Source organism: Amblyraja radiata, chromosome 13 (assembly GCF_010909765.2).
Source record: "Amblyraja radiata isolate CabotCenter1 chromosome 13, sAmbRad1.1.pri, whole genome shotgun sequence".
Lineage (NCBI taxonomy): Eukaryota > Metazoa > Chordata > Chondrichthyes > Rajiformes > Rajidae > Amblyraja > Amblyraja radiata.
The window spans coordinates 38,169,639-38,189,104 of record NC_045968.1 but is presented as its reverse complement, the minus strand read 5'-3'; the positions used below and the strand labels follow the sequence as shown (position 1 = coordinate 38,189,104).

The following is a 19,466-nucleotide window of genomic DNA, read 5'->3' as shown; positions in this document are numbered from 1 at the left end:
ATGCGACAAGTGTAGCATTTCTTATTTATATAAGACATAACTTTCATTCAGAAGAGGGTGTTGACCAGAATCGTCACCTATCCATGTTCTCTAGAGATGCTGTCTGAAGAAGGGTCCAGACCTGAACTGTCTTGCATTGTAATCATGTATAGTCTTTCTGCTGACTGGTTAGCATGCAACCAAAGCTTTTCACTGTACCTCGTTACATGTGACAATAAACTAAACTAAACCAAACTAAAGTAAACTAAACTAAACTATCCTTTTTCTCCAGAAATGCAGGCTGACCCAAAACCCATACGCTAGTTCTATCCTACACACTAGGGACAATTTACAGAAGTCAATTAACCTAAAAACCTGTATGTCTTTTGAGTATGGGAAGAAACCGCTGCATCCGGAGAAAACCCACCCAGTCACAGGGAGAACGTACAAACTCCATATATACCGCACCCGTGGTCAGAATCAAACCCGGGTCTCTGGAGCTGTGAGGCAGCAACTCTACCGCTGCGCCACTGTGCCGTACTAACTGTGGTAATGTAAATACCTTCCTCTTTCCTGCCTAGTCTGAAGAAGGGTCTCAACCTAAAATGTTACCTATCCACGTTCTACAGGGATGCTGCATGATGCACTGTTACTACAGCACTTTGTGCCTTTTTCTGACCAGATAACCTTCCTCCGTGCTGTTGACTAAGGCCAGGAAAATGGGGAGAGCATCCTCGGTCATTGATTTATTGTTGTGGAATCTTATGTGCACATTGGATGGGTGCAGGCTAGAGCTTAGCTTGATGTATTTTCTGAAGTTTAGCGGACCTAATAATTGCGTCGAAACGGGCTCTTTGGCCCAACTTGTCCACACCGACCAAGTTGGCATTCTGGCCTTGTCCCATTTGCCTGCTTTTGTGACCCACTCCATATCCATCCAAAATTACCCTATCCATGTACCTGTCTAAAGGTTTTTTAAACATTTTGATAGAATCTGTCTCAACTACCTCCTCCAGCAGCTCATTCCATACACCCACCAACCTTTGTGTAAAAAAATTGCATTTACCCTATCGATTTCGCTCATGGTCTTGTACACCTCTATAAGATCACCCCTCATCCTCCAGCACTCCAAATAATAAAATCCTAGCCTGCAGCAACCTCTCCCTGTAGCTCAACCCCTCAAGTCCTGGCAGCATTATTTTAAATCTTCTCTGCACCCTTTCCTGCTTAACAACCTCTTTCCTATAACAAGGTGACCAAAACTGAACACAATACACTAAATGTGGCCTCACCAATGTTTTGTACAACTTCAACACAACCTCCCAATTTCGATATTCAATAGTCTGACTGATGAAGCCCAATGTGCCAAAAATCAAAACATAGATGTTTGATGGTGGGGAACTTGGCAATGAGATAGGCATTGGAGATGCTGATTCTATACCAGTCCTGTGGCGTGAATGTATTTTGCCATTTATATTGACGTTTTTAAGCTTTCCTTCCTGCTGATAACCTCTCATTTCACTTCCAGAAATGCAACCCTACGATGCCCTGTCAAGAAAGACTGCAACAGAACTGAATGCAGTTATTGTTTCTGTGGAGTAAGGAATTTTACTGCTTTTTTCACACACTGTTGACTAGGATCATATGTTCATGTTCATAATTATACGAGCAGAATAGAATCATAAGTCGTAGGAACAGGAACATAAGATTAGTAGAGGTGTCAGAGGTTATGGGGAGAATAGGATTAGGAGGGAGAGATAGATCTGCCGTGATTGCATGGTGGGGTAGATTTGATGGGCCGAATCGCCTAATTCTACTCCAATTCCTTATGACCTTATAAGAACATATGTTCATATCATTCAACCCATCATGTCCACTGTGCCATTCAATCAATCATCGAGTCTACTGCACCTTTCCCTCTCAACCTCATTCTCCCACCTTTTCTCCGTAACATTTGACACCTTTACTAATCAAGAATCTCCGCTTTAAAAATACCCAATGACGGCCTTCACAGCCGTCTCTGGCAATGATTCAGCACCCTCTGGCTATATAAATTCCCCCTCATCTCCTGTCTAAAGAGTATGTCCCATTATTCTGAGGCTGGTCCTAGACTCTCCCACTAGTGGAAACATCCTCTCCTCATCCACTTTATCCAGGCCTTTCACTATTGGGTATGTTTCAATGAGGTCCTCGCTCACCCTTCTAAACACCAGCGAGTAACGGCCCAACTGTCAAACACTTATCATACATAAATCTAGCTTATTTGGATACAGAAAACCTCCAACTTATGCTCAAGAATTCTCAGCTCAGTCAAGACCAATTTTAAGGGTCTTTTTTTGATAAGAAAATAATCTTGATAATTATATTTATTCCGGGAGTTTTTATTATTGTACATTCATAGATTTTTATGACGGACTGGATCGAGTTTAGTTTAGTTTAGTGATACAGTATAGAAACAGCCCCTCGACCCACTTTGTCCACACCAACCATCGATCACTCATTCACACTAGTTCAATGTTAGACCATTTTCCCATCCATTCCCTACATGCCACGGGTCATTTCACAGAGGCCAGTTAACCGCAAACTCACAAGTCTTTAGGGTCTCAAAGGAAATTGGAGCACCAGAAAAAAACCCACGTGGTCACAGGGAGATCATGCAAACTCCACACACAGACAGCACCCAAGGTCAGATTTGAACCCATGTCTCTGGCACTGTGAGGCGGCGGCTCTACCAGCTGTAACACTGTAGTTAATGGGATAATCCCAAGGTAGAATTTTGTTATGGATACCAGCAGATAGTGGGGGCAGAGATTTAGTGTTGACTGCTCATTGCAGTTCCATTAGTTGGTTCTATTGTTAACATCAGTCCAAAAGATTCTCTTGGGAGTTAAACATCATTAGTGTGGTTTAGGGTGGCACAACAGCGCAAGGGTGGCACAGTGGCGCAGCTAGGCGAAAACAGATGGGATTTCTTTAATGTACAGATAGGTCTCTTCTACTGATTTAAGCCTTCCAGTTTAAGAATTTTTTTGTTGAGGGACAAATTTTTTGCCATGCATTCCGTGGTTAGTGAACAAAGTCTTTTGAATGAGAACTATTACTGTGAAAAGATATGGCAACTCTAACAATTTTATCTAAATGTTTGGAAAATATAATGCAGAGCTGCACAGTGGTGCAGCAGTAGAGTTGCTGCCTCACAGCGTCAGAGCCCCGTGTTTGATCCTGACAAGGGGCGCTGTCTGTACAGAGTTTATACGTTCTCCCTGTGACCGCATGGGTTTCCTCCATGTGCTCCGGTTTCCTCCCACATCCTAAATTCGTGGAAGTTTGTGGGTTTATTGCCATCTGTAAATTGTCCATAGTGTGCAGGAGATAATTAGTTCAAAGATGATTGATGGACGGAGCCAGCTTGGTGGGTCGAAGACGCTGTTTTCACTCTATATCTTGGAACTAAACTAAACTAAAATCACTGTGGAAAAGCCAGGCGTGCTTTTGATGCTAAGCATAAAATAGATTTCATGAATATTTTCGTTTTGGATAAACTCAACTTGAAAATGAAGAAACATAAAGTCATGATGTTCTGGAGTACATGACCACTTTAACTAGGTTAAAAAAAAAGTGTAAATTATCTCTAGTGTGTAGGATGGTGCTAGTATACAGGGATCGCTGGTCAGCACAGACTCTGTGGGCCGAAGGGCCAGTTTCCACACCATATCTTTAAACTAAACTAAACTAAATAAACTAAACTTCTGGAATTTGAAACAGTGGCTCCTGGAATGAGGCGGAGCTATAACAACATTTAAAAGACACGTTGACAGGCAGAGTCGTAGAGTGATACAGCATTGAAACAGGCTCTTCAGCCCAACATCCATGCCGACCAAGATATCCCACCTCAGCTCGTCCCATTTGCCCACGTTTGGCCAATATCCCTCAAAACCTTTTCTATCCATTTACTAGGAACCTGACGCGGTATTTTTTTACACAAAATAACTCTTGCTAGTGAGCTAGTAAATTCTATTTATGGCCAACACTATAGAGTTTGATGATCATTTGTTAAATTTGATGCCTGTTTTATCTTCCAGATATCGGTTAGCACCGCAGCACCATTTTCCCGATCAGTTTAATGATGTCTATGCCGTGGTGAAGTACTTTCTCCAGCGGGAGATCTTGGCCCAATACATGGTGGATTCCGGCAGGGTTGCTGTAGCTGGGGACAGCGCCGGAGGCAACCTCGCAGCAGCGGTGTCTCAACAGGTAGTTATGGAAGACCATCAAAGTTATAAGCAGTGTAGTGGCGCAGCGGTAGAACTGCTTCCTTACAGCACCAGAGACCCAGGTTCAATCATGACTACATATACTATCTGTACGGAGTTCATACGTTCCCTCTGTGACCCTGTGGGTTTTTCTCCGGGTGCTCCAGTTTCCTCCCACACTCGAAAACCCCACAGATTTGTAGGTTAACTGACCTGTAAAATGTTCCTAGTGTGTAGGATAGAACTAGTAGTATGGGTAATTGCAGGTGAGCATGGACTCGGTGGGCCGAAGGGCCTGTACCCATGCTGCATCTCTGAACAAAACTAAACTAAACTAAAGTCTGAAAAAGGATCTCGACCCGAAACGTCAACCTATTCCTTTTCTCCAGAGATGGTGCCTGACCCGCTGAGTTACTTCAGCATTTTGTGTCTATCTAAACTAAACTAAACTAAATTAAAAGTAAACTAAACTAAACTAAACTAAACATGTGGGTTTGAAGGTTCATTGGTTTCTGTAAATTGTCCCTCGTGTGTAGGATAGAACTAATGTACAAGTGATCGTTGGTTGGCAGGTACTCACTAGGTCGAAGGACCTGTTTCCACGCTGTATCTCTAAAATCAACTAAACACATCTTTAGTGTAGGAAGGAACTGCAGATGCTAGTTTACACCGAAGATAGACAGAGAATTCTGGAGTAACTCAGCGGGTCAGGCAGCATCTCTGGAGGAAAGGAATAGGTGATGTTTTGGGTCGAGACTCTTCTTCAGACTGCGAGTCAGGGGAGAGGGTAACTAGAGGTATGAAAATGTACAGCTCACATCTTTAGTTACTGTATGTTGTGCACTAAATAACAAAGGGGATGTTTTGCAGATCCAGGAAGACCCTAAAGTTGAAGTTGCAATCAAGATCCAAGTGTTGGTGTACCCTGCATTGCAGACAATTGACTTCAACACTCCCTCCTACCAGCAAAACGGAAACATGCCCATCCTGCCCAAGACCCTCATGGTCAGGTTTTGGAGTGAGTATTTTAGCCGGGACAAGTTGCTCCTGAAGGACATGAAGGACAATACCCACACCGGCCGTGAAGACAGAGATTTGAACAGCCTGGTAAACTGGAGCATTCTTCTGCCCGAGAAATTCAGGAAGCAGTATAAGTATTCCCCGCCCGGCCAGGGGAACGAGGGCACCTCTTCCACCATCGTTCCCGGGATCTTCGACCCAAGGGCGGCCCCGCTGCTGGCTCCAGACGAGAAGCTGAGGGCCCTGCCTCGGGCCTTCATCATGACGTGCGAGTTCGACGTGCTGAGGGACGATGGGGTCATGTACGCCACGAGACTGCGGGGAGCCGGGGTCCACGTCACCCTTGAGCACTTTGAGGATTGCTTCCACGGCGTGCTCATGTTCATCACCTGGCCAACCAACTTTGCCATCGGTCAGAAGCTCATGGGCCGTTATATAGACTGGTTGCAGGAGAATTTGTAAATTGGTTCACAAAATATTTCTCACCGGCCTTCCACTACGTACCACACCTGTGGATTATAGTTCATGTGTTCATACGTTCATAGGAGCAGATTTAGGCCATTCGGCCCAACAAGTCTACTCTGTCATTCAATCATGGTCAGTCTATCTTTCCCTCTCAACCTCATTTTCCTGTCTTCTCCCCATAACCCATGACACTCGTACTAATCAAGAACCTGTCAATTAAAAATACCCAATGACCTGGGCTCCACGGCCATCTGAGGCAACGAATTCCACTGGTTCACCATCTTCTGACTAAAGAAATTCCTCCTCTCCTTTCTGAAGGCACGTCCTTTTATTCTGAGGGTAAGCAATCAGCAAGTGATTTTATTTCCTAATGATCCACCTCCATGATTATCTTTGTATTTAACCTCTAGTCGTACTGTAGTGCTTTTGGTCAGGGATTATAATCACTTGAAGTGACAGCTTTAAAGGAAATTTACAGGGTACAGAACAGTGGGGGAGTTTGACCGCACATGGCTTAGACATTCACACCGGGGTTTTTGGCTTCTCCAAAATCTTATGAATGGGCAGAGGCCATTCTGCCCCTCAAGCCTGTTCCTTCATTCAATGGGAGCATATGAACATGAAGCAATAGTTAGCTCAAGGCACCTCAAGCCTGTTGCCATTCAATGTGATCATGGTTGATTAGTTTAGAGATACAGTGTGGAAATAGGCTCTTCAGCCCACCGAGACCACTCGCACTAGTTCGCACCAAACCCACGCGGTCACAGGGAGAGTGTGCAAGCTCCGCACAGACAGCAACCCAGGTCAGGATCAAACCTGGGTCTCTGGTGCTGTGGGACAGCAGCTCTACCTGCTGAGCCACTGTGCCACTCGATGTTGGCCTTGATTCCTCCTCTATGCCAGTTCCCCATAGCCCTCAACTCCTCATCTTTGTCAACTCAGTTACCCGCCTTGGTTGATTGTCCCTTAATTCTTTATTTGCCCAACAAACATTTGTCAAACTCAGTCTTGATATTGTAAAAAGTAAAATTCGGCAGATACTGGAAGTCTGAGGTAAAACAGAATGTTGGAAATGCTCAGCAAGTCAGGCAGCATCTGTGGAAAGAGGGCAGCAGAGTCATCATTTCAGATTGGTACCTCGATCAAAGGTCATTTACCAGAACCATTAATTCACATATTTTCTACATGGATGCTGCCTGACCTCCTGAGTATTTTCAATATTTTCCATTTTACTCCAGGTTTCGAAGTTTTCATTGATACCTCGTTAACTGGAAGAGAATTTCCTCAGCCTCAAGAAGTGTTTTCTCTTGATATCCTGACAAAAACTTTAAATGGTCCCATCTCCTTATCCCCCCCAGACAAAATAGCTGCTTTCCATCAAGAGAAAGACACAACTTGCTGGAGTAACTCAGTGGATCAGGCAGATTTTGAGAGCATGGATTAGTGATGTTTCAGTTCAGGATCTGAATGGACTGAAGAAGGGTCACGACCTGAAACATCACCTGTCCACATTCTCCAGAGATGCTGCCTGACCCGCTGAGTTACTCTAGCATTTTGTGTCTTTCTTTGGTAAACCATCATCCTTGTTCCTTGTTCCTTGTTACAACCTCTCCATCTAGCCAACTTGCAGCAACTAAAGATGGATCCCGACCCAAATCGTTGCCTATCCATTCCTTCCAGATGCTGTCTGACCCTCTGAGTTACTCCAGCGCTTTGTGTTTTACCCTAGTTGCATTTGTGATTATCTTAAACTACAGACAATTTCATAACTTTCTATCCCCAAGAAAATGAGAACCTGTGTCATACAATCTTTCAGCCTTACAATCATTCCTGGCTTAATGTCTGCAGTGTCCACTCCAACGTTCATAAGTTTATAAGTTCATATGTTCTGGGAACAGAATTAGGCCATTCGGCCCATCAAGTCTGCTCTGCCGTTCAATCATGGCTGATTTGCCTTTCCCTCTCAAGCCCATTCTCCTGCCTTCTCCCCATAACTCCTGACACCCTTACTAATCAAGAATCTTAAAAATATCCATTGACAACCTCCACAGTCATCTGTGGCAATGAATTCCATTTTATTCTGAGGCTGTGTCCTCTGGTCCTAGACTCTTCCGTGGAAACATCCTCGCCACATCCACTCTATCCAGGCTTTTCACTATCCGGTAGAACAAAGCCAACATATCCTTCTTGACCTGTAACTTCTATAATTGAAGGTGTCAAGATTTTGAACAGGTCTGGCTACAGTCCACCTGGACTTACCTGATCTCCCAGTTGCTGAACACTTTAATTCTCCTTCCCATTCCCACGCTGACATTTCTGTCCTCGGTCTCCTCCATTGTCAGAGTGAGTCTAAAAGCAAATTGGAGAAACGGCATCTCATATTGGGTAGCTTACAGTCCAGCGGTATGATAATTGATTTCTCTAACTTCAAGTAACCTCTCTCTCTATCCCTCCCCCACCTAAGTCACACCAGCTTCTCATTTTTACCCTACAAACAGCTAACAATGCCCTGTTTCCTTTATCATTAAGTTACTTTTTTGCATATCTTTCATTCATTTGTTCTCTCCACATCATCGTCTATAGCTCTCGTTTCCCTTTCCCCAGACTGAAGAAGGGTCTCAACCCGAAACGTCACCCATTCCTTCTCTCCAGAGATGCTGCCTGTTGCACTGAGTTACTGCAGCTTTTTGTGTCTAGCTTCAGCAAAATGCCTGAGCCAGGATTGAAAATTAATACATGCTTATGTCCAAAGCTAAGAAGCCTGATCCCCAAACCAGTCATACGCCTGTATTTCCTAGCTCTTTGTACCCCCACCCCATGTACTTCTCTATTGATGTGCTGTGTGTATAGATGTGATGTGATTATTTGCTCTATTTGTAATGCAATGATTAAAGTGTTGATTAAAAAGCTCCATCTTCAACTCAAATGTCTCTGTGTTTGTTATCCTAAGAGCAAACCGTTTGGATTACAAGGCCAGCAGCTAGACTTCTAAGCCATTGAAGTATGTAGAGTTATAGAGCCATACAGCACAGAAACAGGCCCTTTGGACCAACTCATCCCAGATGCCCCATCTACACTAGTCCCACCTGTCTGCATTTGGCCCATATCCCTCTAAACCTTTCCTATCCATGTACCTGTCCATGTGGTTGATCTCAAAAATGTAGCTGAGCAAATTACATTAATCAAAGTAAATAAATCTGGAAAAAGTTCACAAGTGTAGCAAAAAGCAGCATTTGAACTAGAGAATGGGGTCTTGAACAGAAAGGAAATTGTTTCATGTTGGTGATTGAAATTGAGCCACTGAATGAACAGCTGCCAGAGAAGCTGGTGCGGTCTATATGAGTTATGAGGAGGAGATGTCTATTGCTCTTAACCAGGCTGCATGGTTGTATGTAGAAACAAGGAACTCCAGATGCTGGTTTACCAAAGTCAGTGTACAAAATCATGAGGGGAATAGATCGCACAGAATCTCTTGCCCAGAGTAGGGGAATCAAGAGCCAGAGGACATAAATTTAAGGTGAGGGGGGTGGAAAGATTCCATAGGAACCTGAGATGTAACTTTTTTACACAAAGGGTGGTGGGTTTGTGGAACAAGCTGCCAGAGGAGGTGGTTGAGGAAGGTAATATCGCAATTGTTAAGAAACATTTGGACAGGTATGTGGATAGGAAAGGTTTAGAGGGATGTGGGCCAGACATAGGCAGGTGGGACTAGTGTAGATGAGACACTTTGGTCAGCATGGGCAAATTGGGTTGAATTGCTTGTTTCTACATTATATAACTCTGTGACCTTTCTCCATGTCAGTCAAACCCTGACCTGTCCGTGTTATATCTCTCATTATTCCAACAATGCCATATACAAAAGGGCACAAAGTGCTGGAGTAACCCAGCGGGTTAGGCAGCATCTCTGGAGTGGAGAACATGGATAGATGACGTTTCGAGTCAGGAGCCTGTAATTGTATGATTTCTTTGATGTCCTCACACCCCCTTCATCATAGAACATGCATATAACATAGAACAGTACAGCACAGGAACAGGCCCTTCTGCCCACAATGTCCATACTCAACATGATGCCAAGTTAAACAAATCTCCTCTGCCTGCACATGATCCATATCCTTACCTTCCCTACATATCCATGTGCCTATCTGAAAGTTTATTAAATGTCCCCACCATATCTACACCACCATCACCCTAACAACATGTTCCAGGCACCTCTCACCAACTAGAGAGCTACTGACCTACCACCTACCTCATTGGAGCCCCTTGGACTATCTTTAATTGGATGTTACTAGACTTATCTTGCATTAAACATCATTCCATTATTGTACACTGTGGCAGGTTGATTGTAATCATGTATAATAGTCTTTTCGCTGACTGGTAATGTAAATAGCTCATCCTAAGTTTCCCCCCAGTCTAGTTCCAGTCAATAAAATACTGAGTCAAACACTTGCGCATCTAAACTTTATTTTGACAAAACACAATTACAATTCCCACTACTATGCCTGACAACCGCAGGTTCGATCCTCGTATCTGCCTGGCCAAGCCCTCCTAGCCTCGTTCAAGCAGGGACACTCCAGAAGGTCACGCAGTCCCAAGCGTTCTCCCAGAAGATCAACACAGGACCTTGTGGGAATGGCCTTTTATATGTCCCCGAACCTTGAGGGGCCGAACCACATGGGGGTGGTCTCTTTACAGTCCAATAACAGATATCGATTAACACAGTATATGATAGAAATTTCCCTAACCCAATAATCCAGTGACGAATACAATGGATTTGAAAGAAAGTTATAGAAGGAAGCAAACAAGAATAAACATTGAAACATGTGCCCTGAGATTCAAACAGTTTCTCCAAGGCTCAACAGTTCGACCAATCATCGATTAACAGGATGACTGTCTTGCAACATTATTTACACTATTAACAATGCTTTTGCAGCGATCCAATCAAAATGATGCAGTTAGGGTTTGTTTGCAAAACTGCTATACATTTTATCAATTTAGGAGAAACAAGGAGAACACCTGGACCCTTCACCATCCTGCATACCATTTTGAGCCTAGACTGGCTGGCGCCATTCAAAGCCAGTAAAGTTCAGCTGACAAGGGTTAAGCAATTCTGACAAGTGCAGAGATCCTCCATTTTATGGTGTCTTTAATTTGTCCAATATTAACAGTAGCATGAAAAAAAAAGAGCTTTTCCCTGTACCTCAGTATATATGACAATAAACTAAACTAAACTAAAAATGGTGTAAAAAAAACTTGTCCCGCTCATTTTTACTTTTAGTTGAGTTTAGTTTAGAGATACAGCGCAGAAACAAGCCCTTTGACCCACCGAGTCCGCGCCGACCAGTGATCCCCGCATTAACACCGTCCTACACACACTAGGGCCAATTTACAACTATTCCAAGCCAATTAACCTACAAACCTGTACATCTTTGGTGTGTGGGAGGAAACCGAAGATCTTGGAGAAAACACAAGTGGTCACAGGGAGAACGTACAAACTCTGTACAGACAGCATCCTAGTCGAGATCGAACCCGGGTCTCCGGCATTGCAATCGTGTAAGGCAGCAATTCTACTGCTGTGCCACCATGCCGTTCATCTCCTTTAAACATTTCCCCTTTCACCTTTAAGCTATACCATCTAGTCTTTGACATTTCTACTCTGGGGTGAAAGGTTCTGATTGTCTATCCTTTCTATGCCCCTCGTGATTTTAAGGACTTCTATCAGGTCATCCCTCAGCCTCCGATGCTCCAGAGAAAACAATCCGTTTGTCCAGTCACACCTTTTAATTGAGGCGGCATTGTGGTAAACTATGACTATGTTAGATGTGCGGGAAGGGCTGACATTGCAAAAATAGTTATTGTAAAATGAGGAAATCATTAAGCCTAGAAATTTAACCCTAGTTGGTGCTAAACATGTTATATAGCAGTGGCAATACATGATACTTACACTGACAAATTCAGCTGCAGTTTGAAGGTGGGACATGCATAAATAGACCTTCTTATCCGCACTGTTGGTTGATATCAGCTTTAAATTCATGCTTGGAAAAATGTTAAAGCATAGATGACATGGAATCATGGAAACTTATTGGTTGAAGTCAGTCAAAGAAGACCTTCTTATCCACACTGTTGGTTGATCATTCACTCCACAATCCTGTAAATAATGTGGTTAATTGTTCATCCTGGATTTTTGCAAGGCCCTGAAGAAATGTGCCACCACGACCCTTTGAGGCAGAAGTTGAAAGGTTTGTAGGATTTAAAAGAAGGTTATGTAGGAAGAAACTGCAGATGCCGGTTTACACTGAAGATAGACACAAAATGCTGGAGTAACTCAGTGAGACAGGCAGCATCTCTGGTGAGAAGGAATGGGTGGCGTTTCGGGTCGAGACCCTGATTCAGATTTAGGTCTGAAGAAGGGTCTCGACCCAAAACTTCACCTATTCCTTCTCTTATATGTAGGTTTCCTTGGAAATATCAGTCGGCAAGTGAGTAAAACACAAAGAGCTAGAGTAACGCAACGGGTCAGGCAATATCTATGGAGGGAAATGGGCATGCAATGTTTCTGGTTAGGACCCTTCTTTAAATTGATTGTAGAAACAAGGAACTGCAGGTTCTGGCTCACAAAAAAAGGACACTAAGTGCTGGAGTAACACAGTGCGTCAGGCAGTATCTATAGTGAATATGGATAGGTGGCGTTTCTGGTTGGGACCCTTCTATTCTCTCCAGAGATGCTGCCTGACCCATAGAGTTACTCTAGCAATTTGTGTCTTTTTTTCAGAGTGATGGCGATTGGCATGTGAAGTTGTGCGTGTGCAAGGTTAGATTTACAGTAGGTTCAGGTTTATTATTGCCAAGTGTACTGAGGTACAGTGAAAAGCTTTGTTGTGCTTGGCTCACCAAACAGATCAGACAGCCATACATAAATACAATCAAGTCAAACTCAAATAAAATAGATACATCAGAGGGGAAGATATAGTTCTCAGCACTGTAGCACATCAGTGCTATAGACAAAAAGTCCAATGTCCGCATTGGGGTAGAGGTGAATCGAACAGTACACCTGTCATAGCACTGCTGTTTGATCTGACAGAGGATCCAAGAGTTCAGTAGTATTTCATAAACTGTCCCAGCCAATTTCAGCCAAGGTGAACATTGTGAGTAGGTAAAATATTCCTGTAAAAGTATTATAGTAGAAAACTTTACTTTAGACTTTAGAGATACAGCGCAAAACAGGCCCTTTGGCCCACCGAGTCCACACCGACCAACGATCCCCGTACACTAACACTATCCCACCCACTAGGGACAATTTGTACAATTTTACTGAAGCCAATTAACCAACAGACTTTTATGTCTTTGGAGTGCGGGAAGAAACTGGAGCACCTGGAGAAAAACCATGCAAGTCAGGGGAAGAATGTTCAAACTCCGCATAGGCAGCAGCCGTAGTCAGGATCGAACCTGAGTCTCAGGCGCTGTAAGGCAGCAACTGTGCCGCCAAAGTATATATCTGTATACTCTTATATTTAGAGACAGGAAGCAATGTTGCAGCATTGCCTGACTTTGGTAAGACCGTATTGGTGTATTACTTACCTTCTTGTTGTCCCCTTTGCAGGAAGGATATGGAGGCTTTGGATAGGGTGAAGAAGAGGTTCACTAGATAGTTGCCTGGATTAGAGGGCATTAGTTACAAGAATAGGTTGGACAAACTTGGATTGTTTTCACTGAAACATCAGAGGATGAGGGGAGTCCCGGTAGAAGTATAAGAGGCTAGATAGAGTAGACAGCCAGAATTTTTTTGCAAGGTGGAAACATCAAAGACCAGAGACCATAGCTTTAAGGTGAGAGAGGCAAAGTTTAATGGATTTACGCAGGGAATGTCTTTTTTCAAAGAGTGATGGGTGCCAAGGGTGGTGGTAGAGGCAGATAAATTGTGGCTTTTAAGAGGCTTTTGGATAGGCCCATGGATATGCAGGGAATGGAGTGTTATGGATTATGTGCAGACAGAGGAGATTAGTTTATCTTGCCATCATATTTGGCATGGACATTGCGAGCTAAAGCTTCTCTTCTTGAGCTGTATAGTTCTATGTTCTAAAATGTAGACATGGGAACACTGTCTGAAGGATCATGGAAGCTCGTGCTTAATAACTTAACTTTCCAAGTGCAGAAAAATACAAACATTCTTGGGTTGCCCAATCCACTAAAAAAGACCAATACCATTATTTTTGAATAGTAAAAGGAAATTCAGGGTCAAATCTTCACACATGCTATTTGTGGAACCTGTGGTTTGAAAATACAGTACGCTGCACAAAATGTTTTAACTCACAATGTACTGAATTGAGTCAAGCACTCAGTGGAGGTACAAGGAACTGCAGATGGAGCACCGATAAAAGGACAGCAGCAGTCTCTGAGTGATGTTATTCTTCCTGAGCACCCTCAGGAAGTGCAGTCTCTGCTGGACCTTTTTCAGCAGTGCAGAGGTGTTCACGCTCCACGTCAGGTCCTCCTCAATATGGATTCCCAGGAAGCGGAAATCCGCCACCCTCTCCACACAGTCCCCTCTGATAATTAATGGTACCATGTCCGTTTTATTCTTTCTGAAGTCTATTATTATTTCCTTTGTCTTTAAGGTGTTGAGGAGCAGGTTATTTTCTCCACACCACACTGTCAGCTGCTCTGCTTCATCCCGGTAGGCGTACTCGTCCTCCCCGGAGATGAGTCCCACCACCGTAGTGTCATCCGCAAATTTGACAATGGTGTTGCTGTGGTGGGCGGGGGTGCAGTCATGTGTGTAGATGGTGTAGAGCAGGGGGCTCAGCACGCAGCCCTGTGGAGAGCCGGTACTGAGGCTGAGGGCCGTGGATGTGTGATGGCCCACTCTGACTCTCTGGCTGCGACCCGACAGGAAGCTATTTATCCACATGCTTCAGGTTCCATTTGAGTAAGCAACACATGTCATTCTTTTATTAGCGATTTTCGAAGAATTTAAGATACAATGGAGACATCCAGATCAGGCAATGGTCTATCAGGAAACATCAGTGTGGTTGCTTTTACCAAGTACTGTATCTCACCATCAATGTGACCTGAAAGAGACATTGATTATTCAGCTCAATTATAAAGAGCAAAACACAAAGTGCTGGAGGAACTCAGCATCAATGCAAAATATATATTGACAAGTCAAACGTTGATCAAAAATGATGTTGAAAGTTAATACTACATTTGAAGTCAATGCTGTCATTCAAAGCTTACTGTCGTGCCGCTGCCGATCGGAACGCCTGTTGATGTTTAGTTGAGAGTAGTGTTAAACTTGTTCATGATATATGTATTTTTATTTCTATTTATTTATTTTTTACTGCACACTGAATGGACACTGGTTTGAGTAACGTTTTTTTGTTTCCTCTGGGTATGCGAGTACTCAGGAAAATAACAATAAAGATATACAATACAATATACAACAATGATGGAGCTTTGAGCAAAACATATAGTTCTGGAGGAACTCAGCTGGTCAAGCAGCATCTGAGGAGAGAAGTTGGCAGTCAGCGTTTTGGGTCGGAACCCTTCTTCAGACTGGTCACCAGTGGAATTGGAGGCTTTCCTTGGAAAGACTAGATGCAAGGAACTGCACATGCTGGTTTACAAAATAAGACACAAAGTGCTGGATTAACTCATCAGATCAGGCAGCATCTCTAGAGAACATGGATAGGTGATGTGTAGGAAGGAACTGCAGATGCTGGTTTACACTGACGTCTCCACCCGAAACGCCACCTATTCCTTTTCTCCAAAGATGCTGCCTGATGCTGAGTTACTCCAGCATTGTATGTCTATCTTATGGATAGGTGATGTTTCAGGTTGGGACCCTTCTTCAGTCTGATTTTTTGTTTGGGGGGGGGGGGGGGGGGGTAAGAGAGTAGTGGCAGGAAAAGCGTGGCAGCAGGGTTTTTTGATAGCCAGATGGTTGAACAAAGGCCAGAGATGAAAAGACATAAGGTGTGAGACACAAGGATTGAAGAGTTGTGAATTACGAAGCTGGAGAAAGGAATGTAGGTGGAGGGGGGAAGCGAGAGGGAGGCATTATGTGGTTACCTAAAATTCAGTGTTCATACCATTGGGTTGTAAGCTTTGAATGACAGCATTGACTTCAAATGTAGTATTAACTTTCAACATCATTTTTGATCAACGTTTGACTTGTCAATATATATTTTGCATTGATGCTGAGTTCCTCCAGCACTTTGTGTTTTGCTCTTTATAATTGAGCTGAATAATCAATGTCTCTTTCAGGTCACATTGATGGTGAGATACAGTACTTGGTAAAAGCAACCACACTGATGTTTCCTGATAGACCATTGCCTGATCTGGATGTCTCCATTGTATCTTAAATTCTTCGAACATCGCTAATAAAAGAATGACATGTGTTGCTTACTCAAATGGAACCTGAAGCATGTGGATAAATAGCTTCCTGTCGGGTCGCAGCCAGAGAGTCAGAGTGGGCCATCACACATCCACAGCCCTCAGCCTCAGTACCGGCTCTCCACAGGGCTGCGTGCTGAGCCCCCTGCTCTACACCATCTACACACATGACTGCACCCCCGCCCACCACAGCAACACCATTGTCAAATTTGCGGATGACACTACGGTGGTGGGACTCATCTCCGGGGGGGACGAGTACGCCTACCGGGATGAAGCGGAGCAGCTGACAGTGTGGTGTGGAGAAAATAACCTGCTCCTCAACACCTTAAAGACAAAGGAAATAATAATAGACTTCAGAAAGAATAAAACGGACATGGTACCATTAATTATCAGAGGGGACTGTGTGGAGAGGGTGGCGGATTTCCGCTTCCTGGGAATCCATATTGAGGAGGACCTGACGTGGAGCGTGAACACCTCTGCGCTGCTGAAAAAGGTCCAGCAGAGACTGCACTTCCTGAGGGTGCTCAGGAAGAATAACATCACTCAGAGACTGCTGCTGTCCTTTTATCGGTGCTCCATTGAGAGCATCCTAACATACTGTGTATGCGTATGGTACACCAGCTGCACAGCGGCTCAGAGGAAAGCGCTCCAGAGGGCCATTGACAACGCCCAGAGGATTGTCGGCTGCCCTCTCCTTACCTTGGAGGACTTACACAGTTCCCGCTGCATTAAAAAATCCCAGAGTATTATAAAGGACATTTCCCACCCCGGACACTCCCTGTTTGAACTGTTACCGTCAGGCAGACGGTACAGATCTACAAGGACAAGGACAAACAGACTTAAAAACAGTTTTTACCCCACTGCTATAAAGGCACTAAATGTAGCCGCCAAGGAACGCAGGGGCGATACATACTAAGAGACTGTGAAATCGACAGAAGGATGTAGGGCTGGGTGTTTATGCGTGCTATTTTCATGATATTTATTTTAGTTGTTTATCTTTTTTTAAATATTTTACCTTGTATGTACCATTAGCTTTTAGAAATGTTTGAATGGTGCACTGACTGGCTGACATTTTACAATTTCGTTGTACATGGTTCATGTTACAATGACAATAAAGAAACTATTCTATTCTAAGAGGTTGAACATTTAATGCATGTTGACATTCTCCCTGTTAGGCCATAGAATATAGAACCATACAGCACAGGAACTGGCCCTTCGGCCCACAATGTTCGTGCCAAATGTGATGCCAAGTTAAACTGATCTCATCTGCCTGTACATGATCAATATACCACTAGTCCTTGCACTTTCATGTGCCTATCTAAAAGCCTCTTAAATGTCATTATCGTATCTAACTCCACCAGTGTCTTACAGTGCCAGAGGCCCGGGTTCGATCCTGACTACAGGAACTGCAATTGTAGGAGGTAAACGTCATAACAAGGTTGCTGTAGGTGAACCTATGGAAGGATCATTAAAAAAATATATAGGGCAGCACAGTGGCGCAGTGGTAGAGTTGCTGCCTTATAGAGCCAGAGACCCGGGTTCCATCATGACTACGAGTGCTGTCTGTACAGAGTTTGAATGTTCTTCCTGTGACCATGTGGGTTTTCGCCAGGTGCCCGGGTTTCCTCCCACATATACATACATGTTTGGAGATTAATTGGGTTCAGTAAAAATTGTAAATTGTCCCAAGTGTGTAGGATGGTGTTAGTGAATGGGGATCGCTGGTTGGCACAGACTTGATGGGCCAAAGGTCCTGCTCCTACCCTGTATCTCTAAACTAAACTAAACTAAACTAAACTAGACACCACAATCCCTGGCAGCGTTTTCCAGGCCTCCACCACTCTGTGAAAAAACTTGCTCCACACATCTCCATTCACATTTCCGCCTCTCACCTCATGGCTATGCCCTCTAGTGTTGGACATTTCCACCCGGGAGGTTCTGAATGCTTACCCTATCTATGCTTCACATAAAGTTATATATTTCAGGAGAGAATGGATGTGTAAGGAAAATGGATGGGACTGGTACTTCAAGAATATTTTCCACATGTTCTCATGATGAATGGGGGTGTTAGCTCAACTTGCGGTTGTCAGGCTAACCCAGAGGGACAATGTTAAATGGGCAGAGTTCTATAACAGCAAATACCACTCATGATTCTGATTCAGAGGCACAGAGTTCAAGACCCCTTGACCGCTGAGAAAAAAAATGGCGGTACGGTGGTGCAGTGGTAGAGTTGCTGCCTTACAGCGCTTGCATCGCCGGAGACCCGGGTTTGATCCAGACTACAAGTGCGGTCTGTACGGAGTTTGTATGTACTCCCCCTGACCGTGTGGATTTTCACCGAGATCTTCGGTTTCCTCCCACACTCCAAAGACATACAGGTTTGTAGGTTAATTGGCTTGGTATAAGTGTACATTTTCCCTACTGTGTGTAGAATAGTGTTAGTGTGCGGGGATCGCTGGTCGGTGTGGACTTGGTGCGTGGGCCAAAGGGCCTGTTTCCACACTGTATCTCTAACCTAAACAAAACAAAACTTACTCAAGGGAGGTAATTGGAAAAGATCTCAGTGTTCCATTCCAGGACCGAAGGTATATCATGAATTCTACAGAGTTCGAACAGTACAGCACAGTTATAGGCCCTTCGGCCCACCATGACTGTGCTGCACAAGATGTCAAGGCCTACTTTAGATTTTAGAGAGTTTTCAGAGATTTGGCCCTTCGTCCCACCGAGTTCACGTCGACTAGTGCTATGCCACACACTAGAGACAATTTAATATTTGTACCGAAGCAGATTAAATTACATTTCTGTACGCCTTTTGAGTGTGGAAGGAATCCGGAGCACCCCGAAGAAAACCCACGTGGTCATGGGGCGAAAGTACAAATTCCGTCCAGATAGCACCTGTATTCAGGTTCGAACCAAGGTCTCTGACACTGTAAAGAGGCAACTCTGCTGCTGCGCCACCCTGTCACCCGATTGATTTATTTATAACTACAATTTAAATTCCACACAGATGAATAAAAACAGAAAATGTTGGAAGCTCTCAAAAGTTAGAACTGGAAGTGCCCTTGGCCTGAAACAAGTATTGTGTTCCTCTTTCCATGAATGCTGCCTTACCCACTCAGTGTTTCGAGCAGTTTCTGCTTATTTATTTCAAGTTTTCAACATCTGCGGTCTCTATGAATTTGTTCCTGAATAAATGAATTATTATGAACATGAGAAAATGGCATTAACTCAGGATGTAACGGTCTAAAAGTTATCATGCTCAAATGCGCTGCAATCAATGCTAATGTCATTGTTGAAACACAGCTGGTCAGAAAGTCAAGCGTGTGTCTAATTATCACATGTACCAACAACAGAACGATG

The 19,466-nt window shown here is 43.8% G+C and overlaps 1 protein-coding gene across 2 annotated transcripts in view; it reads left to right on the top strand.

Moving 5' to 3' along the window:
* Window positions 1-8,643, top strand: part of aadac (arylacetamide deacetylase) — a 48,576-nt gene extending 39,933 nt beyond the window's left edge. For both annotated transcript variants that reach the window (XM_033031827.1, XM_033031828.1), the window contains exons 3-5: window positions 1,508-1,577; window positions 4,062-4,233; window positions 5,103-8,643. In XM_033031827.1, coding sequence (XP_032887718.1) covers window positions 1,508-1,577; window positions 4,062-4,233; window positions 5,103-5,714 — 854 coding nt within the window. In that variant the 3' untranslated portion in view covers window positions 5,715-8,643. The remainder of the gene's footprint in view (window positions 1-1,507; window positions 1,578-4,061; window positions 4,234-5,102) is intronic.
* The last annotated feature ends 10,823 nt before the right edge of the window (window positions 8,644-19,466 follow it).